We start from the raw sequence: 26,741 nt of genomic DNA, 5'->3' as shown, positions 1-26,741 counted from the left end.
CAGGATTTGAGTGACCCTGATGAAACCTGAATTGAGTACCAATGAGCAGGTTTATTCCTTTGCAAGTCCTCATTGAGTCACCCCTTCCATTGTTTTGCTAATGATTGAGAGTCTGTTAAATTCCATTTTGTCTTTTATTCTTTCACAGGATGTAAGTATCACTGGCAAGATCAGCATCTGATTCCCATTCCTAATTGCTGTTGAGAAGGTGGTCTTAAACCACTGCAGTTCACATTGTCAGGTATACCGCAAGTATTAGGGAGGTAGTTATAGGATGTTGACTCAGTGACAGTAAAGAAATGGCAATATGTTTTGAAGTCAGGATGGTATTTTACTTGGGAGTGTTCCAAGTGTTGGTATTCCTATGTGTACAAAACCTTTTACTAGGTAACATGTATCAGTAGTTTAGAAGGTGCTATTGAAGGAGCCAAGGTGAGTTGTAGCAGTGCATCTTGTAGATGGTGAATACAGCTGCTACTGTATGTGTAAGGTGGAGGGAATGAATGTTGAAGGTTGTAGATTGTATAACAATCAAGCAAATACCTTTTTCTTGGATGTGGTTAAGCTGCTTAAGTGTTGTGGAAGCCATGCTCATCAAGCAAAGATGTTCCATCACGTTCTTGAATTATCTTCTGGATTATGAAGTGTTACTGGGGAATCAGAGTGTGCTACTTAATGCAGAATTCCTCACCTTTGGTTTGTTGCCATAGCTTTTATGTGACTGATCCAGATCTGCTTCTGATCAATGGTAAACCTCAGAATGATCATGATAGGAGATTTAAGTAAGGCTAATACTCTTGATTGTTAAAGTGAGATCCTCTCTTTTTTTCCGATAATCTCCTTGCACTTATTGACATGAATTTTACTTACCACTTATCAGCCTGAGCCTAAATGTTATCCTAGTCTTGGTGCATGTGGGCAGCAACTGCTTTGGTATCTATAGAATCACAAATTGGATCACAAATGAAACATCAGCATTCATCATCATGTAGAGTCATAGACATATATAGGACTGAAACAGACCCTTCAGTCCAACTTGCCCATGATGACCAGATATCCTAAATTAACCTAGTCCCATTTGCCAGCATTTGACCCATATTCCTCTAAACCCTTCCTATTCACATACCCATCCAGATGTCTTTAAAATGTTGTAATTGTAGCAGTCTCCACCACTTCCTCTGACAGCTCATTCCATACATGCATCGCCATCGGCATGAAAAAGTTGCCCCTTAGGTCCCTTTTAAATCTTACCCCTCTCACCTTAAACCTATGACCTCTAATTTTGGACACCCCACCCTGGGGAAAAGACCTTGCCTGCTCACCCCTATCCATGCCCCTCTTTATTTTATAAACCTCTATAAAGTCACCCATCAGCCTCTGACCTTCCAGGGAAAATAGCCCCAGCCTATTCAGCCTCTCCCTATAGTTCAAACACTCCAACGTTGACAACATTCTTGTAAATCTTTTCTTAACTCTTTCAAGTTTCACAACATCCTCCCTATAAGATGGAGACCAGAACTGTGCACACTATTCCATAGTGGCCTAACCAATGACCTGTACCTCTGACCTCATGATAGAAGGAGGGTCATTGATGAAACATGTGGCACAAACTGACCTAAGAGGAACTTGTGCTGTGACATCCTGAGGCTGAAGTTATTGGCCTTCATCTGTCCTGTTTTGTGTGAAGTATTATGGCCCCTGACTGACTTCGGATTCAGTTTTACTAGGGATCCTTAATGTCACAAGATAGCATTTGACAGTCACACTCAAACTACTAGCCACAAATCAACCCATTTTCTAATAATCTATACTTTGCTGAACTCTTCTATTTCAGGTAGTAATTTTTATTTTTGATTTGAACTTGTGCATGGGAGGTGCAATTACCTTTTTATACAAAGATCAAAAATTGACCTAAGTATTAATTCTTTTCCTTGGAGTACAGTCCTTCCAAGTCTCTTCTGATCTGAGTGATGCTCATTTTTCCCAAATCTTTGAGTCCTCTTTGCGGCCATACTGCTACTTTTTTTTTGTTATGTCATGTACTGGAGTATTCTAACAAACTTTCTGCAGACTGTTAGGGAAACTCCAAAATGTTGAAGGCATGAAATTCTGCATTGCCTCAGAATCTTGTACAACTGAAAAAGTTTGAATCATTCTAATTTTTTTTTAAAAATGTATTTTTCAGTGAGCATAGTCTTTTATATATCACAAATGATAAAGAAGTAATGATTGAATTTTAAAAATGGCAGTGTATTTCTTCAGCGATTATTCCATGGTTACGTTAAACACTCACGTCATTGTTTAAAGGTCATTTGAAGTGCCTTGAGACTCAGTTTATAGGACTGGTGAAATCTTGTCCCAATTCCTTTGGCTTCCATGGGGAGAGATTCTCCTTGAGTCCATTGTAATTTATTCTGTCTCTCTTCCCTGCTGCTTTGATGCTGGCACCTTCCTCTCACTCTTCCTTGTTAATACTTTCAACCTTTTACCATTGAAGGACACTGACAGATTCTATCCTGATGTGTATTTAGCAATCTCTCACTCCTCTTACTTTTCCTCTGATCCTTCTCATCTTGGCATTGCTTTGTTATAATGTATTCAGTGTTTGTCAAGAATATCTGCTTTTCCAGAGGCACCACTTATAGTGTGCAATGGCCTGGAATTCTTACCTTTAGCATCACTGAGTAGACTTGTTCATTACCATCTGGACTCTGGTGAAATTCTGGATACATAAACATGATTCAAGGCTAAATAGAAACTTGTCATATTTCCATACTTTGCATTCAAAAGGTGAGACTCATTTTGTGGATTTGGCACTCGTCCCCTCCTGATTTTTTTTGTTGTTAATATGGTAAATGGTTGAGCAAAGGTTAGTTGATTTTTAAATCACCAGGTAGATGCAAATAGCCAATAGGTGGTACTGGTTGTTGGAAAGAGCTGTATTGAATAAACTATCCACAAAGACAGGTGTCTTAGTTTTGGTTTCATCAGTAAGCTTGATTCCTATTGGATGTGGGTGGTAGGGAATTGTTGATTAAAAAATAAGAATTGGATACTGAATTCACACCAGCAACTAATTCAAGTTATGTCCGGTATCAGCTGTTCTTCTTAGAAATAAGTGTTACTACACAATTTCCCATTGATGTGCTATGAAACTGAGTGATATGGTCAATGGGCAAATGAGGTAACTGTCTGGGCATGGATGATGTCCTTAACAAACGGAAAACAAAGTCCAGCTTTGATGTAAAATGCCAATCTCGAAAATAGTGATGGGATACCTCCGACATACAACAGAAACAAGAATTGGGAAATCGTATGAGCAGAATGAACCCTGTGAATGTCCAGGTAATGATCATCAGTGGACCTTGAAAGATACAGTGGGTCATCAGCAGAAATGTATTGAAACACTCTGTAACCTCAGTACCATTTCCAGAATCGAAACAAATCATCAAAGGTGATGAAGCACCATGCAGATTGCATGCTCATATGAGGATTTGATGATGGCAGTTGAAAGGCTGCCTGAATGTGGACATAATGATATAGAGATGCAGGTCAAGACTATTTGTCCCAGAGAACAATGAAAAGTTAGTTTCACACTAACAGAAGGGGTCGGTGAATGGAAGAATACCATATATTCAGAAGCACAAGGAGAGACTCTGGAAAATAGGAACATTTGTTAAATGTGCAAAATGAACAACAGAAGACAAAATACATGGATTGGCAAAATGCAATGAAGATGTGGAAGGCCAGAACCATGGTCTGAGTTCTGGAAGTGATTACGCCCCTAGGAAAAGGATTGTGAGCTTGTGAATAGAATTCTGATCATAGGAGTGGGAGATCTTGTAGCCCAGAACAAAATAGGAGGTTGAGCTCTTTGACAAGAACATTGATTATGAAACAGACGGGAATTACCACATGTAAAAATCCTGATGATTGATTGATAAAACTTGGTGGCAGCAAACAAACTAGAAGAGAAGTTAGTAATGAATGCTAAGTAAAGAGAGTTGGAATGCTGTATAGAATTTTGCATATATCCAGAGTTACCAGATACCATTACCAAAAGGATGTGGATGCTTTGGAGAGGGTGCAGAGGACGTTCACCAGGATGTTGCCTGGTATGGAGGGTGCTAGCTATGAAGAGAGGCTGAGTAGATTAGGATTATTTTCATTAGAAAGACGGAGATTGAGGGGGGGACCTGATTGAGGTCTAGAAAATCGTGAGGGGTATAGACAGGGTGGATAGCAAAAAGCTATTTCCCAGAGTGGGGGACTCAATTACTAGGCGTCATGAGTTCAATGTGAGAGGAGGAAAGTTTAAGGGAGATATGCGAGGAAAGTTCTTTACACAGAGGGTGGTGGGTGCTTGGAACGCATTGCCAGCGGAGGTGGTAGACGCAGACACATTAGCGTCTTTTAAGATATATTTGGACAGGGAGCAAATGGACACAGAGCGTTAGAATATAGATGACAGGTTAGACAGAGGATCTTGATCGGCGCAGGCTTGGAGGGCCGAAGGGCCTGTTTCTGTGCTGTAGGTTTCTTTGTTCTTTGTATATCATAGAGATGGATATGCATAGAAATGGTACTCCCTGAAGAGGCTTTTAAAACTAAAGTCACATTAATAGCTCAATATTTCATAGAGAAACGTGATGATGAGATGATAGACAGGGATACCTTCTACTTCAGGAAGATGTTCTTTGGTGATCATCTCAGGCTCTTCTGGCAGTATAGCCTTGTGAATGTAATTCTACTGATGTAAAAGCTATGTTTTTGCAGGGTGAAAAGTTGCAAAGGGAGATATGTGTTTAACTATTTAATGAAGCAGATGATGTAGAAAAAAAGCTAAGGAATTAAACAAATGTGTTTACAGGTTGAATGATATAGCAAGGGTTCGTTATTTCTCTTGCAGTACTGCTATGCCACAATAATAGTAGCAGCATATTGACATTGAAAGTAAAATGATGTTACGCAGTTAGAATACTTTACATCAGTTCATGGACAGCAAATCACTCAATGTCCTTCAAATCCACTTTCAATACAGTGTCCATGGTGTCGTTTCCTTCCCATGTGATGTTTTTAAAATAATAAGGTTGGAGAATTGTGTTCCACTGAAACAATTGTAAGTAACTTTCCCAAACTTTGCTCAGAAAAGCAAAGGATTTTGGTCCAAAAAAATTACAGTTTCTCCACATTGCTGCTGATGTGAGTATCAAAATGAGAGGGTGGTCGAAACAAGCCCTTGCAACATAAAGAAGAATTTAGATGTGCCCTTGTGATGCCAAGGCAATGGGCCAAGTGTTTGGAAATGGGTTCAGAATAGTTAGGTGGTGGCATTTGAACAGTGTGGACGTGATGGGCCAAACTATGGACGTCCATGACTTTATGACTCTGAAGAACCATCACGTGACGCAGAGTCTCTCTTTTGGCCTTGTTTCTTTCTCAACAGTTGAATATTTTTGTTGACATATGGTCAGTTTAGTTGAAAAATAACTGACAGGCTGTTTGATCTCCCCCCTCCTCGTCTTACAGTACAACAGCCCCTATACCAATGGTGCTTGCACCAGTAGCGCATTTGAATGGTGTGTCATAATCTGACGTGACTAAAACGGTTGGGATTATCAGTATAGTTTTCAAGTTTACGAAGGTACTTCGACACTCCTGTATCCATCAGATTTTCTGCTTTCCTTCAACATATTTGTTTAATGAGCTAAGACAATGCAAAATTTTAGAACAATCTTGTAATAGATCCCACTTATGCCAACATAAACAAAATGAAAAATTGTGTATTCTGTACAGATGAAGCCAAAATAGTTTGTATGTCTACTTCATGAGGTGCTGCTTGGTTTTCTCCCACAATGAGGTGGGCCCAAATAAGTCACCTTTGCCTTATCAAATTCACTGTTAGCCAGATTCTTAAACATGTTTTTTCTTTGTTAAAAAAGAAGCAGTTTTTAGGCAAGTGGTGCAAATATTCTTCCCAGGACATAGTTAAATAATCCTTTAGTCACGCTATTGGTTGATCGGTAAAATGTTACTGATGCATTTTCCATTCCAAATGGCATGACTTGACATTGATAAACCATCCAGACTACAAAAGCTGTCTTTTCTTTGGCTTCATCGGTCAGCACAATTTGCAAATATCCTTTTAACATGTCTTCTAACACCATGAACAACCAGAGCCATTTTTCCACACATTGATTTGTAGTTCTGTCATAGCCTTTGTAACTCACTTTGATAGTTTTCTGCAAGGTGTTGTCTAACCTGTTAAGGCCGCCTGTGTTTTCCATTCTGAAGTTTGGAGAGTCAACTTTTTATGTTTCAATGTCTGATTCATTCTTCAAATGCTGTGATATTTCTGTCGCGCTTCCTACGCCTTTCACTCATGTAAGTACAGTTTCCTCTTGTGTTGCGAAGTTGAGTAGAGTATTTGTGGATTGGGCGGCTATACATTAGCATTTGGTGTTTGTGTAATCCTAAGAGGGAAACATTGCATGGTTCCTTTTAAATATGATGTTCTTTTTTTCTATACTTAGAGATTTAAATTGGATGTCTGTGGACAGCAGCTTGAAAGTTTGCAAGTACACAGACAGTGCCTACATTGAAACTTTTGAATCAGAAGGGCAGTATAGTTAACAGGCCACGCCAACAAGTTTTGAATTTAGCCAATCAATTTGAACTCGGCACTTTGATACTAAAACCCAATTAAATTTAAATCTGATGGTTTTGATAACATAGGGCCAATCCTAATGTATATTATCAACATGTTAATGTTACACACTCATTGACTGTTTGTCCTTCCTAGACGATACACTACATAATTCATATCATTGAGTGTATTTTTAATGTGATAAGGTTCAGTGAACCTTGCTTTTATTGGTTCCCCAGAGACAGGTAACTATTACCTTGTCTCCTGCGACAGAATTTATAACTTTCGCCTTCTCAATCTGCTCTAATTTTTAGTGGTGAGCACCATTCAAATGCTTTTTCACTAGCTCTCTCATACTTTGGTCAGTTTCCTTCTGAAATTCATAACTTAGGGTGGAAGTGTGACCTCTAAGATTCTGTTTATCAGTTCCCCTTCAGGGGTCCCCTCACTTCGTGTACATTTGTTAATTCAAAATGACTAAACTGTGGACTCATTAGAAGAGTCCTTCATGTGAATCAGTCACAAAGAAATTCCCTTATACCAATCATTAGAACATTCTTGACAGTAAGCTGTAATCATGGCCTTTAAAGTCTGATGGCATATTTCCAATACACCTTGAGATTGTCAATGATGAGCAGAAGTAGTAAATTGAAAATAAAACAATTTGTTTTCATTTCTTTCCATAGTTGTAACATGCAATCAGATTAAATAAACAAGGTTCAAATTTTATTTCTTTGGGCAATCAATATGCCAATAAAAGATTAAATTAATGTTTTCACCCCACTTGTGCAGCATATTTTTAATAAAAGGCATTGCTTCAGGATAGGAAATAAAGATAGTTTCCACTTTTGGCTTTAGATAGTGATCCGGCAAAGAAGGCCATGCTCAGCGATTCTTCTGAAGGTGGGTTTGAAATTAAAGGTGCATGTTTAATTGAAGGTTGGGATCTCCCAAATACTTGTCCTGTATGTCAATCTGGTTAAGTCTGAATACAATATATAATCCTGGCCAATAAGAAGTCACACAATCAGGTAACTTCACCTGACAAAGGAGCAGCACTAAGAAAGTTTGTGATTTCAAATAAACCCTGTTTTCTATAACCTGGCATTGTGTCTCCTTCTGAGTTTGTCCTCCCCTCTCCAAGACCAGCACTGCCACATAATAAAAATTTAATGTTTTAGCTGTGCTTTCCTAATGCCTAGGTGACCTGCCATTGGAATTTCATGAGCCACTTGTAAAATTGTAATTCGGTACTCCAACAAAAATGCCATCTGATAGACCGCTGCCTGTTCTCTATTAGATTGTATTTGAGGTGGTCTGCATTTCTTCAAGAATACTTTGTTTAAACAATAACACATTCTGCTATTGTTTCTGATTCAGCCTCTGAGCTGGTTGTTTGGTATAACGCTTTAAATTCCATAGATACTGAAAAGATGCCTTTATTTGTGGAATAGGGGGCAGAGTTTAAAAATAAAACACCTACCATTTAAGGCAGAGGTGAGGAGAACATTTTTACCTCAGATCATTATTCTGTACAATTATCTTCCATTAAAAAATACTGGAGAGGCTGGGTAGTTGAAAACATTTTATTGTTGAGTTAGATGCCTGGCTAATGAAGGATATAGGGGCTAGATAGAAATGTAGAGGCTAAAATCAAATTGGCCGTGAACTAATCAAATTCTGAAGCAGGCTTAAGGGAACTTAATGGCCTACTCCTCCTAATTCTGATGTTTATAGTTTTATTATAATAAATTAAAAATAGGGTAAATGCTGGGAGTGCTGGAGAAACTCATCAAGTCAGGTAGCATCTGTGGAGAGAGAAACAGTTAACATTTTTGAGTTTGGTATGACTCTTCTGAAGGAACAAACAGAGTGCTTCTATTTTTATTTGCGGTGTAAATCCATTTCAGGCTAAGACCATTAGCGACGACCAAAAACAAAACTGCAGATGTGGAATCCAAGTCAGACAAACAGGATGTTCCCTGGCTGCTGTGTTCTTCCAGCCTCCTGTTTGCCTAGGCTTGAGACTGTTGCAAGGACTTGTGGAAAATTTCAGCTATGAGTGATGTTCCTTTATAAAAGAAGTTTGAAAATGAATTGCAGCAAGAAGATGGATAATTTTCCATTCTTTTATTCCACAGTAGCATGTGCAATTCAGAGGGTCAGAAACTTGTCAGGCCACCTGTTCTGTCCCCTCTCAGCCAGTTGGCAATAACTTTGACTATGTTAGCGTAAAATAGTTCAAGGTGCTCCATTGACCTTTTTCTCCCCAGACTCCTTCCCTTTTGTTAACTCTCTGATCTGAAAATATTTACAGTTAATTATTGTGTAACTTAATCCTCTGACTATATAATAAATCATTTGTTCAGGAGGCGAATAAATGTCTGCATTGTTGAGGGTTTTTAACTTGTCCTGTAAAGACCAACAAATCATGCAGTTTCTTATACCCATCTTCCCCTGCAGCAATGAAACAGATCACCTTGCTAAATTGAGGCTCCTGAGCTACACCAGGTGAGTCAGTACTATACAACTGGAAATGGAATTTCACAGTAAAACACAGTCAGAGTTGGAGTGGATAATTAAATCGGTAATTACATTAAATTTACTGATCAATTTATAGAAGAGTGTTTAGATGCTTATTATGTGAGGGGGCAACTTTCAAGATTGGCATACTAAAATATTATGCCTTTTATTTCCAATTCCAGTCTTAAACTGGATTTCGTGATGAGTTCAGTCCATTTCATTTGACTAAATGGATCAGCTTTTCTACCCCCTCCTCATTTTCAATTTTCCCTGGTAATGCTAGAAATTTCAGTACTGAAGAAAGATGATAATCCTACACCATCTGCTGCCACTTGGTCCTGACCCAAAATTGACTGTGCAAACAGCTACTTGAAAATTCTTGTTTCTAACCAAGCTGTTGCCACTTACTAATTGCATTTAAGGAATTAATATCCATAATGTTTTCTGTAGCTGTAACACACATTTTCCACTTTAATTTGAAAAATTAAAGTGAAATGAAAGGGTGAAAAAGTATAGGAACTGATTCCAGAAACCAATTGTTAGCCTAATTAATGCGAAAATGTAATTTTAACCAGATTTTAAAAATTTAAATAAAGGCATTTTCAAAATGATTACCACAGTTGTCCTGGGTTGTATAGATGCTACTTAATGTAGTGAAGTTCTTCATTAAGTAGCTTCTTGATCTGTGCTGAAGCAGTTCCTGAAGCTACGTAGCTCATAAATAAAGAGAAGAAAAGCTTTTAAAACGCTGAGTACCATTTCACGTAACTTTAAGTTTCTGTGCTAAAATAAGGTCAGCTGTTCCCCAGATTTAAGTCAGCATATGTCAGCACATTTTTGAAGCAAACTGATTTGTAACTCTGATGAAAAGAGAATTATATTCTAAAAGAGCAAAGTGTGCCTGTGCAAATTATCTCTGACGTAGCTTGATGTATGATCTCTTGCTCAGTGGCTGCACATTTAAATGAAATAGAGTGGTTTGTTGGTTCAAAATCCACTGCAGGGTTTTAGTAAACTATCTAAGATGACATTTCAGCACTGTACTGAAGCATTACTGCGTAGTTGAAGTTACTGTCTTTTTAGGAAAGCATTTCAATCAATGACTTCCTCAAGATCCCACTATTCAAAGATGAGTGGTAGTTGTATTAATGACCTAACCAAGTTGATTCAGCGACACCAAAACTGATTATCAAATTGTTAATCAAATTGTGATTGGTCAGATCTTGTTGTGTATACATTGGTTGCCATGTTTAACGATAGAATAGAATTCCAGAAATAAGTAATTGAGTGCAAAGAACATAGGCATGCTGAAAATGTAGAAATTGCTGTTTTTTTTCTAATACAGGACTGGACAATGATATGGTAGTGATCAAAGTGAAAGAAGACAGATAATGCTTGGAGATACATTGGACATCTGAGAGCATCTTTGGAGAGAGAAACATTTCAGGTCACGATCTTTCAGCATTTCTTTCACAGATGCTCTCAGACCTGCTGAATATTTACAGCATTTTCTGTCCATAGTTCAGATTTTTAACAATAGCAATGTTTTGCTTTTGTATCACAGGATTGCATAGGTGTACAGCACTGGGGAAACAAGACCTTTTGTCCAGTCGTTCCAGGTTAATGCTGATTCTCCACTCTAGCTACTGCCATCTTTCTTAACCTAAAACCTACTATCAGACCTTTTGTACCCTCATTCTGGTTCAACCTGTTTTTCAACGCATCCAGCATTTTTGTTTCAGAGATGGTAATGCCGATGCTGGAGAGTCTGAGATAACATGGTGTGAAGCTGGGTGAATACAGCAGGATCAGGGGAGCAGAAAAGTTTGACGTTTTGGGGAACCACTTTGTTGTGGTAATGAGTTTCACACTATTGTTGCACTTTAGGCAAAGGAGTTTCTTCTGAATTAATTACTGGATTTCCTAGTAACTTACCTTTTGACTTGTGGAGCCATTCTCTTTCAAAATCTTACTTCATTTTAAATTTCTCTGTTAGGTCACCCTGTGCCTTTTTTTCAGGTGCAGTCCTTTTTCTTGGTATACACTTCTGTATAGTTGGAGCCAGCAATTGGTGAACATTGGGTTTCGTTGGGTTTCTACGTTTAAGTCTCACTGCTGTTTGCTACATTTAACCATTCCACAGTTGCACTCAATTTTACGTAGGGACAAGGGCAGGCTTTGTTGCAAAGGTTTCAATAGGTAATTGAAGTACAATTCCAGGGTCACAGTTGGAGCAGACAACAAATCGAGACATAAACCAGCTCCACGTAGAAAAGAATCATCTAGCTGAACTTCTGAAATGTCCACTAAACTATGTGGCATCTGTGTATTTGGGGAGCCAGTGAGAAGTTGTGAACAATTGTTATGTGCTGTTAGATGTCAAAAAGAAGCTTCGGGAGTTAGTAGGCAGCTAACTTTTGGAGCCACCCCGAAGAGCTGTGGGTGCTGACAAAAATCCATGCACCATTAATTATTCAACACTCCCTTCAGAGAGAATAAAAGACACTTGGAAGTAGTTTTACCTCACATAGAATCCCTACAGTGTGAAAACAGACGCTTTGGTCCAACAAGTCCAGACCAACCCTCAGAGCATCCCACCCAGACCCATCCCCCTATAAACCCACCTAATCTACACATCCCTGAATGCTACTGGCAATTTAGCATGGCCAGTCCATCTAACCTGCACATCATCGGACTGTGGGAGGAAACCGGAACTCCCGGAGGAAACCTACTCAGAAACTGGGAGAGTGTGAACTGAGCCAGATAAGAGCTCAGAAAACATTGTCCATTGTTATGTTTAGTTCTCAAAGCCCCTTAGTTCCTCCACCTCACCCAGACTTGCACCTACTAGTTAATAGTGACATCTGTATTTTTCAAAGCAAAATGCACTGTCTTATATTTATCTTTGTCAAACTTAATTCGCCAACTGTTTTTCTATTCTGTCAGTTAAGGAGTGCCACACTAATTTTTTGCAGTCCTCTTCCATATTGGCTGTGCCACATCCTCACTTACAACCTCAGCTTGGTGTCTTGTGCAAATGTAGAAATTGTGTTTCTGATTTTCAGACGTTTGGTATCAAGTTCAAGCAGCCTAGGTTGGTTTTGCAATCTTTGCTTCTGGGAGTGAATTGATGCTCCCAACTTGTCCATTGTTTACTCAGTTTGGTGGTGATGCGTGGACCCTAAATATCAAACAGCTGTCCAGCTTGGGCCATTAATCTTTCCTGAATTGTACAGTCAAGATATCTTTGTTTCCTTGGATGGCTGATGTTCTGCTTCACTATTAACTGTTTTCAGATATCATCATGCCACGTGTATGTGAGAACACATTGAACTGAAATTGTCTGATGAATTTCAAAGATATTCAAATTTACTGACTTTTAAATGTTGTGATTTTTCTAAGAAAGTCTTTTTCTTCCTTTTGAAAGAGAAATTGAATGTTTATTTAAGAACGGCTGGAAGGAGAATCCTGGGAACTATAAACTCTAGTGTGACATTGATGGTGAGTAAGTTGATGGAAGGGATTCTGAAAGACAGGATTTATGTGCATTTTAGAGGCAAGGGATGATTAGGGACAGTCAGCTTGGTTTTGTATGAGGGAAATCATGTCCCACAAACTTGTGATCAGAGATAATGGGAGCTGCAATGCTGGAGAATCCAAGATAATAAAGTGTGGAGCCGGATGAACACAATTTTAACCTCACTGCGAAGCCTCTTCCAGGGATGCCTAACTTGAAGAAGTTACCCTCCGGACAAACCTCAGGGGATCTCTCTCCTACTGCATGGTCTGCCTCCCCCTCTCTCCCTATTTATTTCAGAACCCTCTCCCCATCCCCCTTGTCTGATGAAGGGTCTAGGCCCGAAACGTCAGCTCTTGTGCTCCTAAAATGCTGCTTGGCCTGCTGTGTTCATCCAGCTTCACACTTTGTTATCTAGGGTGCTCAGGAAGTTGTTTAGTGCACTTGCCTTCATTGATCACTTTTGAGTATAGGAACAAAAACAGAAGTTGCTGGAAAAGCTCAACAAGTCCGGCAGCATCTGTAAATAAAAAAAAATCAAAGTTAATGTTTTGGGTCTGGTAACCCTTCCTCAGAACTGTACACCAATAACATCAATAAGGATACCACCCTGAAACTACTAGATCTGTGCCTCACAATCCACTTCACCTTCAACGGAACGTATACAGACAAATCAATGGAACACCAATGGGATCCTCAATTTAAGGATTGATTGCAGAAGCGGTAATACAAAGATTAGAATGGACAGCGCTTCCCACTGTACAACCTAAACATTGCGTCCAATAAATAGATAATACTTTTGTGATTATTAAATGCACAAAACTAGAACACAATGACACATAAACAACATCCTTACTGGGGCAAAATTCACAAAAGAAGAAGAGAACAACACCCAACTACCCTTCCTGGACGTGATGGTTGAACACAAAAGCAACAGGAAACTCCAGACTAGCGTATATCGAAAGGCCACACATATGGACCAAGATACGCAATTACGCTAGTAACCACCCCAACGCCCACAAATGGAACTGTATCAGACACTATTTAAATTATCCACAACACATTGAGGCAACCCAGAACTACGCCAAACAGAACGGGGGCACCTACATGAAGTCTTCAGGAGGAGTGGATACCTGAAAATCACAATCTGCTGTTACCTCTGAGACAGACTATGACAGGATGACACAACGCGACCTGACTTATTAATCATCCTGATGTCCGCCCAAAGATATTTCAGAGATGACCACAAGACTACTCGGACCCCTAGGTGTTAGGGTAGTCCACAAACCAACAACCACCCCATGACAGCTACTGACAAACATAAAGGATCCCATACCCAAAACCGGTGTAATATACAAAATATCATACAAGCACTGTGAGAAACACTACATAGGCCAAACCAGCAGAAAATTGACAATACAGACACACAAACGACAACTAGCCACCAAGAGATACGACCAATTCTCACTTGTCTCACTACACACTGACAACGAGGGACATGAATTCAACTGGGACAACACATCCATAATTACACAAGCCAAACAGAGACACGCCAGGGAATTCCTGGAGGCCTGGTATTCCAACCGGGACTCCGTCAGCAAACACATTGAATTAGACCCTGTGTACCAACCACTGAGAAACAGAACCCGGTAGCAAAACCAACCGAGGCATATAACTGACAAGTGGGACAGAACACAGACGCTTCACCAGAGGCACATTAGTAATGTTACCTAGATGGGTGACAAAATGTTTGCAAACTCACTGGTTTGGTGAGCAAGTCTACAAGATCATCCACAACCCGAGCAACAAATCGTCTTAAACTTGAGGCTACGTACCATCTGAAAGACTGCCTCCAGAATTTGAGCTAAAATGTCAACTAAAATGACATGCTCAAGTCCTGGAATGGTGTTGCAACCCGTAATTTAATGATTTAGAGATTAGACTATTAGTATCTTTGCCAAGCTGCTATTAGTTTTGTCACCTTGCCTCCTTGTACTTTTTGCCTGTTCACAGCTTTGGACAGGTGATTGCAAGGTTGATTAGTTACATTTTCTTTGGTTGAGTGACAGCTACAAAGATTGATATTGGCCTTGTTTTGGATGTTGTAATGTAAAGGGTAAAAATTTGAACTTTCTGGAGGATATTCATTGTTCATTCTACTTTGCAAGAAAACATGTTATGTTGAGCTCTAAATCTCAGCAGTAAAATCATATAATATGGAGTGCTATAATAGTATGTATTTTCTAGAAAGTTTCATAAAATTATTATACATTTTGGTATATTTAGATTGAAGAAACTGAATACTGCCGGGAAAGAAGCCACAGCCCATGGAGTTATTTCTATTGTCTCCAAGTTTTGAAACAGTCCTTCACTTAGTGTGTGTTTTTCAACTTAGGCAATCTGTACGTCCAATGCTCTGCTAATAGTTGATAGATAAATAGAGATACTGTTATTGTCAGCAATCCTTGGACAAATGGAACCTAATAGGGTTATAGAATTAAGACAGTCTGACGTTTTGAAATTTATTGTTCGGTATACGGTGAAATTTGCCCCAAGTGGTATGGATCATGGTATTGCAAAAACAGTGTCTATCATTTTCACTGGACTTGTGGGTACTGCTATGCTTCCGCAGAAGGTGGTGCATGTACTAAAACCTAAAAGGCAACACTGAAACTCTGATGCTCAGTTATAAAATGGTAGGTTGACTGATTTTGTTTCTGCCCACAAGCCAGTGAGCTTTCAATCTTTGCTCAATTTCTTTACCAAATTGAGTTCACATTTCAACAGAATGTGAAAAACCAAAAGAGAACTGTTCACCCATTATCCGCATTTATGTAACTACATCTGGTTCCTTACAGCACCTGGGACCTGGGTTCAGTTCCACCCTCAGGCGACTGTGTGGAGTTTGCACATTCTCACTGTGCCTGTATGGGTTTCCTCCAAGTGCTCCAGTTTCCTCCCACAGTCCAAAGATGTGCAGTCTAAGTGGATTGGCCATGCTGAATTGCCCATAGTATCCAGGGATGCGTGGATTAGGTTATAAGAGGATGGGTCAGGGTGGGATGCTCTGAGGGCCAGTGTGGACTTGTTGGGCTGAAGGGCCTATTTCTGCGCACTCGGGATTCTATGATCTATGACATCTTATTTAGAGCCCTGCAGACCCAAGCTTCAGTTGCATGTGATCTGATGTCATTACAGCAGCTACTTTTCCGGATGCTTAGCAGACTCCCTTTATAATCCTCCTTTCCCCTGTTGTTCTCCATGGATGCTGCCAAACTTGTTGAATCTTTCTATCAGTTTCTGTTTCATTGGATTTGGCTGTGAGATACGTGTTGGCTGACGCACTGAACTCCCTTCTCTTTGATTAATGCTGTGAAGTTGAACAGAAAGATAGCACCTCTGACAACTTGTGAATGCCTGAGTCTACGTTGAAATGGCAGATTAGATTATATTCTCAATATGAATTGAAAATATCACCAAATGAACCAAGCTGTTAATGGGTGAATTCATGTTCTCAATGTACTTCTGGCTTTTTAGAAAGAGTGACAGTACGCTTTAGTAAAAATGCTTCAGTTTGCAAATTACCTCCCACATAAAGTGGTTTATAGACTGGGCTTTGCAGTCATAGTGCTGGTGCATTTATGCTGTACAGACTGCTTACGCCATTATATTTGCCCACTGCATAGACTGTCTTTTCAATATTGAGTGTAGTTAGAACAAATATTAAACTTGCATTATAACTTACAAATTATAAATGCTTTCAGTGTGTGAATGGTATCTTTTATATCGCAATTCTTGGCAAAGAAAGTATTGTATTTGGAGATTATGACATTGATAATTCAAATGCTGAGTTCGAAATACGCAGCTATTCTAGCAAATAATCAGTTTGTTAGCACCTGGAGGGAGAGCAGACCAGCTGAGCAGCTCAAAGAGCATCCAGTTGAAACATTTGAGTCCTCTGTTTTCAGTACTGATGTGAACTGACCTGAGTGCTTCCACCATTTTCTAGTTATTTTTATTGCTTGCGTAAAGCCCATTACTAATCCCTCCTTCATGAAGTACTTTACCCACTCTTTTACTCCAGAACACCAGCCCCACTTGTATAAAAGCGCAGCTTTTGATCTTCTTTCCATCGTAAATGAGAGCACCAGTCATCCAATGTAGGTGGACTTCTAACATTGGAGGTTCCCACTGAGCTCTTTAAATAGGTTCTAGTGACAGAAAATGGCTGCTGTGATGCGCAGACTGATCAGTAGAGTTTCAATGTGTAATCACTGACAGACGGGTGATGAAAGGCTTTGTAACTTTTAGATCATTTTTAAATGAAGGATGGGGAGATGCTCAGTTGGAAGAGACATGCCATGGATCTGTTGGGTTGAATGGCTCGTTTTCTTCTTGATAATCTGTTGTGTTGGGGTACTTGCGCTTTTGGTTCCCCCTGACCACTAGCATAGATATGATAAGTTAAAATATTAAACTCATTCATTTTACAAACCAAGTTTACATGCCAAATGTGCTTTTGGTTAGATTTACAATTTGTATTAGATTGTGATCAATTTTGTATTGTGGAACAATACTCGGGAGGAACTTTATTTGGGACTGTATAAGCTTAGTTAGGATCTGTTGTACCTCTTGTTTAATGGGCTGTGGTGTTTCTTTCTGTGCTGTGAATTTCTGTAATTCAATATTTATTCCCTAAGGGTATTAATTCATGAAGTAATGCAGTCCTGCAGAAGGATGAAGGAATTGCATGATAGAAATTTTCAGGTCAGAGTGTGGACAGTATTAACCTGTCTGTGCAAAATATTAAAATGAACTCATTCAATTTTTTGTTTGATTGTACTATGCTCACTTTTCAGTAGAGCCCACCACATAACAAACAATGTGTAGCAGTCATTGATCACTTTTGGTCAGGTAGACATTTTCAAACCCACAGTTTGAGAGCAAATAAATTGCTGTCCTGACAGAAGTACAATCTTCTGGTTTGAATGCTCCAATGCTATCTGGCCACTGTGTCATCAGCAGGGAACTCTGCTATTTACCTTATTTGCAACTTTAAAACGGTTTAAATCTTTTATCTAAAAGCTTAATAGTTTTATGGAATTGTACACACGCTGGATTGAAGTGTTCAAATTTGAACAATAATAAAGTTGCTTGCTGTACTCAACAGAAACAACTTAACTTGCTTCAATGGAGCCTTAACGAACCAAATTGAACATCGAACCATCTGTGGAGCTAATGGGTAAGGTGATCAAAGTACTGGTCAATGATGGATTTTAAAGGTAATGTGGAAAGAGTGAACAGAGACTGAGACACAAAGAAGTGTAAGGAGGAAATTTCAGTTCTTGCATTGAAGGCTTTGGTTGTGCGCTGAAAATCAAAAATATACACATAACCGAAATTTGTTGAGCGCAACAACCAAAGGGTTCTGTAGGAGTTAGGAGATGGGAAGAGGTGAGGTCAAGGAGGAATTGTGAACAAAAGTGAGAATTTCCAAGATGTAATTTGGCACCACTTGGAACCAAAGTTTGATTATGGATAGAAATTGGTGCAAATTGGACATGGGTCAGCAAAGCTTTAGATATGGTCAGGTTTACTGAGGATTTCAAGTTCGGAGGCCAACTAGAGAACATTGTGATGTTAGATTGCAGAGTTAAGAGGTATCACAGTTTCAGCAACAGGTGCCCTGATATAGGGCTGTGGGTGAGTGATGCTGTGGAGATGGAAGTAAATACCGCTGACTCCAATGACCAAAGTGTTTGAGTGGTAAAATGTGAGCTCACTATATACAGCTGCAAATCATGAGTGCAAACTCACACTTTGTCATTCTTAGTCAACTGGGTGTCATTAGGGCCAAACATTTTCCCATAGGGTGGATCCATCAATTTGCTGTGGCATTCATGTAACATCTGTTGCTGGTTAAATTACCATTGGCAGAAGTTGGCGTTAGTAAAATGAAATGGTGTAGGACTGGCTCATTGAAGGATAGTGTGCTGTGAGCCATTGGGAATCAGCTGTGTTTTTCTGTCTAATTGAATATTATGTTACTGGATACTTTGAAGACTTCCTCTCATTAAACGCTGGCTGCGTGCCATACTTAAATGCACTGGAAAATGCCAAGCACCTGAGTGTATGTGGAGTGGCAATTAAGTTTCTTATTTGTTTTTAAATGGTTGATATTAAAATTTTACTTTTTCTGCACAGTACTATAAACCCGGAAGTAAAGAATCAATGTCACAAAAGCCACTTGTGTCTAAGCAGTGTCGATGTGATTGAGTACAGATTAGCATTGATCTGTCCCAGAAAAAGCAGCCAAAAGACATTGCTATGTCAACTGTAATAAAGTATGATGTCTTGACTACTAAATCACAATAACAGCTGGTACATTGCATACTGACTGCAGTGAGGTTTCATAAGGATAATCCTGATGCAGTGGTTTCCATTATATCATAACACGGTGTAATGGGAATAGGAAAATGAAAGACAGCAAAATTCACATTTCCTAACCTGGATTGAATAATGTTTATGCTTGAGTCCTAAATCACTAAATTCAAGTACCACAATTAGTTTGTTATACATGCAATGAGTTAGCTTCGAAAATTGCACTTTGTTTTCCTTTTGAAACTGACAAAATGGGATCTTTCAGAAAGGCGTAACTACATAGGTGCTGCCCATCGTAGCACATCTCGTTATTAGGACAACTGTGTATTGATTTCTGTTACATGAGGTGGGACACCACTGAAACTTTTAAAAGATAAACAACCGCACAGTTTAAAAAATTATTCGTGGTCAGTTTCCAGTTATAGAAGTCTCCAGAGCATCCCAAAAACATTTGATTTTCTGAAGAAGAGTCCTGACCCAAAACGTCAACTTTCCTGTTCCTCTGCAACTATTGTGTTCCTCCAGCTACACACTTTGTTATCTCCAAAAATCATCTGGCCTCGACTCTTGCTGTCCTGTAGTAATCCTATAATATGCATTCTGGGAGGTTTGACAAATATTGGAAATTTGTTAGGATATGAGGGACAGCTGTGTACTGTGGCACAAGAACTTATCAAGTTGGCTTTGTCTAGTGTAGAATGAGTAATGAAGGTCAATGCCATTTAGCCTGTAAGTGGCTTTCAAATTTGAAAGTTAGAGGTAATGAAGAATGAATTGAAGCAGGTATTGCTATGGAGTCACAAATAGCCAATGTGGCCCTCCTGCTTTCATATGAAGTAGTAGGCTTGAATAGAATGGTTTAGTTGGCTTTCCAGAGAATGGCCTGTGTAGATGCTGAGAAGTGAGATGCCTTCAACAACCGATCTTTGGAGACAAATTGATATGGTGCAATGATTGCATTGTCTATGTTGTACGCATATGTTGTATGTTTTGATTGAGGACTGCCCCATTTTCAAGAGAAGTTGAAGCCAGACGTTTTATGCTTTTGGATCAGTGATAAGATTTTGATTCTTTGTACTGACAAATTCCATCCATCTGAATAGTGGGTTGATAATAGCTGTGTCAACATTAACTGCTGTTTCCCATAATTACCTGTGAGATTTTAAGTGCCTGTATAGTGGATTTGCTAATTTTTTGTGAATGGGATGATCAGTGCTGCTGTCTGAACATAGTGGTGTTGAAGTGAAAAATAGGTGGGACAGTAAGGGACAGATTGTTATTGTGTACTCTCCCATGATGTACCAGTGAAATTCTAGTGACAAGTTCAAAATTAAACTTTGGGGCTAAATAGTTCATTCAATTTATGTGCAATTTCATTTATAACAAGCAAATAGTTTGGGTAATTGGATTGATGGTTACAGTATTTTATGATCTTATCAGATTTAATTAGATCAACTATTTCACACATGACTTAAGGTTGCACATCAACACACTGGTTTTGGAGTTAAAGTTGATGGCAATTATTGTCCATATGAGAAATGAATTCATACTTGGGTGTAGCGTCACTGTGACAGCATGTCAGTACATGTTTTAAAGAGCATACTGATCAATGGAACATCAAGCAAATGGGAGATCAACTTGCAGATACTGTAGGAGAAACCATTGCAAGAGTCAGGTATTAATTTCCCAATATACAGAAACCTTTCAGCTTCACTGAAACTAGCAAATTATCCTTGTGGAGAGTGTAAGCAGACCTCAGGCTCCTTTTTGTTCCTCCCACTTGTGTGTGCTAACGACCTTTCTCAAAGCTTGCCAACTCTCAAGAATTGACCCAGAGTTTTCACCAAATGAAGATTAATCTCCACCTTGCAATAAGCAACCATGGAGATCAATCATCGGGGCAATGTGAACTTTTAGTTTTCATTTACTTTGAGCACTTTTACTTACTAATTAAGCAGGTATTGGAGATGCTGGAGGCAGTATGCTTTCTGACAAGGCAAAATTGTTCACTTTGACCATGAAAAGTCTGTTTATTTCCTAAGTGAGGATGTGTTGGGTGATCAAAAATAGGAACGTGAGGACGGAAGTGGTTGTGTGATACAGATTGAAACCTTCCAACTGAGTCGGCAACCTACCCTTCAAGCACCTAGTGTTCAGATACAAAAGGAAGGCATGTGGAACAATTGATGCAAGATTTGCTGCTGTTCCATTTCAGACTTAGTCTTCCCAAAGCAGATGTAATGGTTTAAATTATGAAAAATATTGTACTGGTGACTGCATATTTTGCAACTGTGAAATTGCTAAACAATATGATTATGCAGTTTCCTTCTAAGAATTAAAATTAAGTTATCTGTCTATATTAAGGTTCAATTTTTCAGTGTCAATGTAGCGCTGTAGGAAATGTACAATGATGCCTTTTAAATATTCTTCAAGTTGCAAAGTGTGAATGATGGCTCTTTTTTTTCTTGTGATGAAGTTTCAACATTTCCAGTTTTATTAGTTCAGTAACCCCTCTGAACACGATCTCAATATATTTCAGTTTTCTATTGTTTTCATTGCCTGAGATTAATGTGAAACTAATATAAATAAATACATTATTAAAGAGACAACTGATTGTTTTAATTCAAGGACTCCTGTTTATCATTTGTATTTCAGAAATCATTTACCTTTCTGTCATTATTTAATGGTAAAGATGCTAAATGTGATGACTATGAAAGGATCATATAGGACCTGAATATTACTTTCATAGTATTAAGCTTTTTACTCTAAATATCAGATTACTCCAGAAATAAACTGAGCTCATATTATATGGATTGCTTTTTGAGTCTCGTGTTCTCCCACAGCAGCAGCACATCTGCTTCCGCTTTCATGTTGCTGTTATCGCTCTCAAAACACTGGAAAATTCTGTATGCTGCTGGCAGTCTAGGCCACCTCTTTAGCTGTTTATTCTTTCCTCCTCCTGGCTGTTACTGCTTTGAATATTGCATTAGAGTGCAGCTTCTGTAGCCACTGATTACATCTATATAGCAAGCAAAATGAGCTTTGGCAGCTCCATGGTGATTAGTGAGGATTGCTGTCAGTTTCTATTCATCTCTCAATTTCGGTTCCCAGCTGACTGTCCATTATTTGCACTGGCCGATGTAGCTTGCAATGCCTGTGCTAAAGCTTCGATCTGTGCATACTGCAGAATTTTTTAAAAAATCTACCGTTAGTGTGACTTCTCCATTATTATCTGTATCTAACTCAATGTAGATGAGACAAACAACATGAAGGTTCCTCGCTGTTCGGTATTTGGAATTTTATTACTACGAAATGAAAAGGAGAATTTTAATTGTCCCTTTTTAGATTATTGATTCAATTGAGCATTAATTATGGAATTGAGACATACAGCTCAAAAGTACTGTCCTATTTGATACTGTTATAGCTATCCGTTCGAGCAAGGAGTCTTTAGAAATGTGCTGAATATAATTTGAGAATTTAATATTTGAATACGTGTGAAGTATGATGCCAGGTTTTTTTTAAAAAAATGCTCAATTCAATAGTTGTAGCACTATTTGTAATAAGGCTTTTGTTTTGGGAAGAACGGGTAGTCCATGATGAGCATGGGTTTCTGGTAGGATGGGTTTACATTAAAATATGTTGAGAATATGTAAGTAAGGTGACCTTTGCCACCCACATAGCAAATCTGAGCTGTGCATTGATTATTCATGCCTGAAAAAAAGAGGGCCGTGATATGCAGTGCCCATTGGTGCTCATTAATTGGAGAAAGCTACTGGCGAGAATCAGACTCAGCTTCTCAGCTTTTCCTAGCAGTGCCATCTTCTGATAAATGCCCCACTGTTGGAATATGTTTGTTTAATTTCAGCCTGATCTGGCAAAACGTGTAGTCATTTTTCTTTCACCCCCCGCCTTTCCATACAACAGTTTATTTTCCTGCCCTCAAGTTGCAAAATGACGACTTACTGTTACAAGCACGAATATTCGTGTGTGCCAGAAGGTTGCGAGCTGGGGAGAATAGTTAATTTTTCAAGAAACCCTAGGTTGCGAGTGAATCAGAGGCAGCAGTGTCTGGAGCCTCAGCAGCAGCATTTGACTGCACACAAGTACTACACCTCTGCAACCCTGCCTGTGCCCTCAACTAAACATAGAAGCAAGTTTACAAACCTGCGTGACAGCGTTAAGAGAAGTCCGACTAAAAGTACTGCCAAAGTGAAAGCGACCAGTGGCTGGTGGTCAGACAGCACTTGGTCAACGTGCTCTTTCGATAAGGTTAGTATCTTTCGAGTTGTTTGCTGTACTTTCAGTGGTTACATCAGTATAAGGTTTGCATGGAGCTAATATAACTACACAGCAAAACTCCCTAATCAGTGGAATCAATCAAATCTAACTATTGGAGCATTTCACTTTAAGTCTCATGTCTGATACCTGGAAGAAATGTTAAAATCTGGATTTATCACTTTGCGGTAAATGCTTCCATTGTGTAATTATCATTGAAGCTAAGACTTTTAAGACTTGATTATTGAGATTTTTGTTTTAGAAGAGTTTTGCTCTTAATTTTGTTTGACTGGCCCAGTGCCTGCAACTCAATGGGCACGTGCACAGCGGGCACTCACAATGACACACTCTCTCTCTCTCTCTCTCTCTCTCTCTCTCTCTCTCTCTCTCTCTCTCTCTCTCTCTCTCTCTCTCTCTCGAGCCTGTACTTGACTCTGCCTACACATTTCCCTCGTTCCTCTATTCTTCTCCCCTCCACAAACCACCCCTTGGCTCCAACAACAAATATTCCCTCTTTATGCCATAAAATTGTGAGTTCAGTAAAGAAAGAATCCATTCATAAATGTAACGTTTTGAAGTGGCTGTGCTGATACTAGTAACTGATGTGGATTGAGATGCATTTTTAAAAAAAGGGTAGAAATCTTATGACGTTGCGCTTGCTGGGACTCTGTTGATTTTCCATAGTGTTTAGCTGTCTAGTTTCTAAATCCACATGAGCTTAACAATCGCAACACTTCATTTTGCCCATATGGACATACATGGAATAGTGTAGGTTAGATGGGCTTCAGATTGGTATGACAGGTTGGCACAACATCGAGGGCCGAAGGGCCTGTACTGTGCTGTTATGTTCTATGTAAAGACGGTGCTGGGATGCTTTTTATAATGCACTTTTGTTATCTAAAGCTCCGGTGGGTGGAGGGCAGCAGCACTTTGCTCCAGTGAGGTGATTTTTATGTCAAGACTCTAAGTATTAATAAGGTTTCAAGGAAACAAATACATTTTTTTCAAAATGTAGTCAGTACATGCTCTTTTGTGATCATTAAATGCAGCTGTTGTGTCCTAAGGAAGGATTGCAGTTCTTTACTTCTCTGTTCCCATCCCTGAAAAAAACAGATTTCATCTAGAAAAAAATCTGTTTTGGGGGAAAATGGGCATAGAGAAATATGATTGGAGTTTTGGAATAGGATATTGCTTCTTAATCGGTGAAGTTGATTTTTAGAAGAAGTTCATGGAACAGAAAATTTGGTGAACCTGTGTACTTTGCATTGCTGAGGTCATTTCGGTAACACTGCAACCAGTTGTAATAAAAGTTGAATGTTGAATAGAAAGCTTTGCAGATGGTTTATGTAGCTGGCTTTTTAATTGTATTAACACCAGAAGTTTGTATAGTAGATTTGATTAGACTATGATAATGGCATGTTTTAGAATTACCAAACTCAGCAGAGGCAGTCTCTGTTGAAGGATCCTGGAGTTTCAATTGGCTATTGCTGATGTAATTTGACCCTCATTGTTTTGAGCATGTATCAATAGTACAAAATCTTGAAACTTTAATTTTACTCATTTCATCTTCACTGGCTTATTTCTTGTTAGCTTGAGACTGGCCTGTCTACTGTTGATCCTTGACTGTTTTCCCTTAAGGGCAAGGTTAATTCTCTTGTCCATATAAATACAACGTACATTTTCTGACTGTGTACTTGATGGGGTGAGATGAAAGAGAGATTGTTTAGGGAAGAGATTTTTAAAAGATATTGTTCTGTTTTATCATACATCTCCATTGCAGGAACTCCAAATATTTGGCTCCACCTTCCTTGCTATGGACAAAATAACTCGAGACTATACTGAGCTACAATATTGTTTTTACTTGCCTGATGAAGCTGTTGCTTTCATATGTTGGGTTTTATGATGTAGGAGAACTATACTGTCAGATTGCTTTATGATTTTAAAAAAAATCCTATATTGCTGTTGACTTTATTTAAGTCTGTAAAACAGCCTTTTGGTAGCTCGTTGACCCAGCAGTGTCACCACCTGGGAGAAATGTATAGAGTTGCTGTCTCTAATGACCTTCTATCCATAGCTCCCCAGAAAATGCACAAATCACATTTTCGAAAAGAAAAACCACTCTCAATTAGGCATCAGCATTATCTTGGACTTCAGAAGGTGTAACAATATTTCTGGATCTTGTGTTACAATGAGTAATGAAATATGTTTGTATTGTTGTCCTAGAAAGCTTACATTTTGTATGTGTTAACTGTATGCCAGGATTTCTAGAACAAAATGGCCTCTGTAATGTTCTAAGAAGTAATTTGCTGAAAACCTCTGCATGAAATACAACAGTTATTTCTGTTGTTATGAAACTTGACTTGCTGAAACAATTCATAATTTAATTGCTTCCAATTAAATTGATTTGAGGCCCATGTTTGCTCGATGAGACCACAGGTTTTATGCCCACTCCATCCTTATAAATGCCTCGTACAGCAATGTGATCATAACTTGTATTACGTACACAAGTAGAGTACCTCAAATTTGTCACCTGAACATTGGACATATTTATCGTTTACTGTGAATTGATTTTGATTAAGTAATTTAAAACCAAAAAAATTAGCTACAGAATTGAGTTAGTGTCGCGTTGGTGCAGGGTTGCTGAAGCTGGTTATTGGTTGGTTTACTTATGGATCTGCTGCATGTACTTCTTGATCCTTGGCCCCAGCTGACCTGGCTTAGGCTGAACAGACCAGCCTAGAAATCAGGAAGTATCTGAAATCTGACATGTCATCAGGCCAAGCATGCCAGATTTGAGGACTGTACTTGTATTTCTTTTGTTTAGTGGGCAAAATATGAAACATGCGGCGAGGTGGTTTTGGTTGCTGTTCTTATCCAACACAAGTATAGGCGCCTCCAGGTGTATTGGCCATCTGCTCATTTTTGCTTTGTGGTGTTCACTAACTGCTTTTAGATTGCTTAAAATAAGCTAGAAATAAAACATAATGAAACAAAACAAATCACATTTAAGATGTCTTAACAAGCATAATTTCAAGTCCTAGGCAGTTACTTTCAGGTAATGGAGCAGGATTTTGTTTCGACCTGAAAAATGATAAAGTATTCTCTCCTGTAAGGACAATATGATAACTTGACATCGAAGGAAAACCTCGGAAAATATGTTACAGTGCCTTATTTCATGTGTCATCTTTACAGAGTTGTAGGTTTAAGTATGTAATCCTTGCTTGGTTTATTTGAGTGGATATTCGGAGGTATTCAGAGTCACAAGGCATTTTCTAGGTATCTTGGCCACTTCTTCCCTCAACAGTTCAGACTAATGACGATCGATTTTATTTACTGAGTTCAAAATGGCTGCCACATTTACATGTATATTAGTTATTACACTTTATAGTGATTCAATGC

General features: G+C 38.8%; 1 protein-coding gene across 28 annotated transcripts in view; it reads left to right on the top strand.

The window, feature by feature from the left end:
• The window catches only part of LOC125457523 (disks large homolog 1-like), a 406,012-nt gene that overhangs the window by 213,768 nt on the left and 165,503 nt on the right, over window positions 1–26,741 (top strand). For 2 of the 28 annotated variants that reach the window (XM_048541840.2, XM_048541839.2), the window contains exon 1: window positions 22,250–23,336. The exons of 25 other annotated variants lie outside the window; for them this stretch is intronic. In XM_048541840.2, the coding sequence (XP_048397797.1) occupies window positions 23,019–23,336 (318 nt within the window). In that variant the 5' untranslated portion in view covers window positions 22,250–23,018. Of the gene's footprint in view, window positions 1–22,249; window positions 23,337–26,741 lie in introns of those variants that run through there. One more of the 28 variants, XM_048541843.2, reaches the window with a different exon arrangement.

Source organism: Stegostoma tigrinum, chromosome 14 (genome assembly GCF_030684315.1).
Source record: "Stegostoma tigrinum isolate sSteTig4 chromosome 14, sSteTig4.hap1, whole genome shotgun sequence".
Taxonomy (NCBI): Eukaryota; Metazoa; Chordata; class Chondrichthyes; order Orectolobiformes; family Stegostomatidae; genus Stegostoma; species Stegostoma tigrinum.
This window is presented reverse-complemented; position numbering and strand designations above follow the sequence as displayed.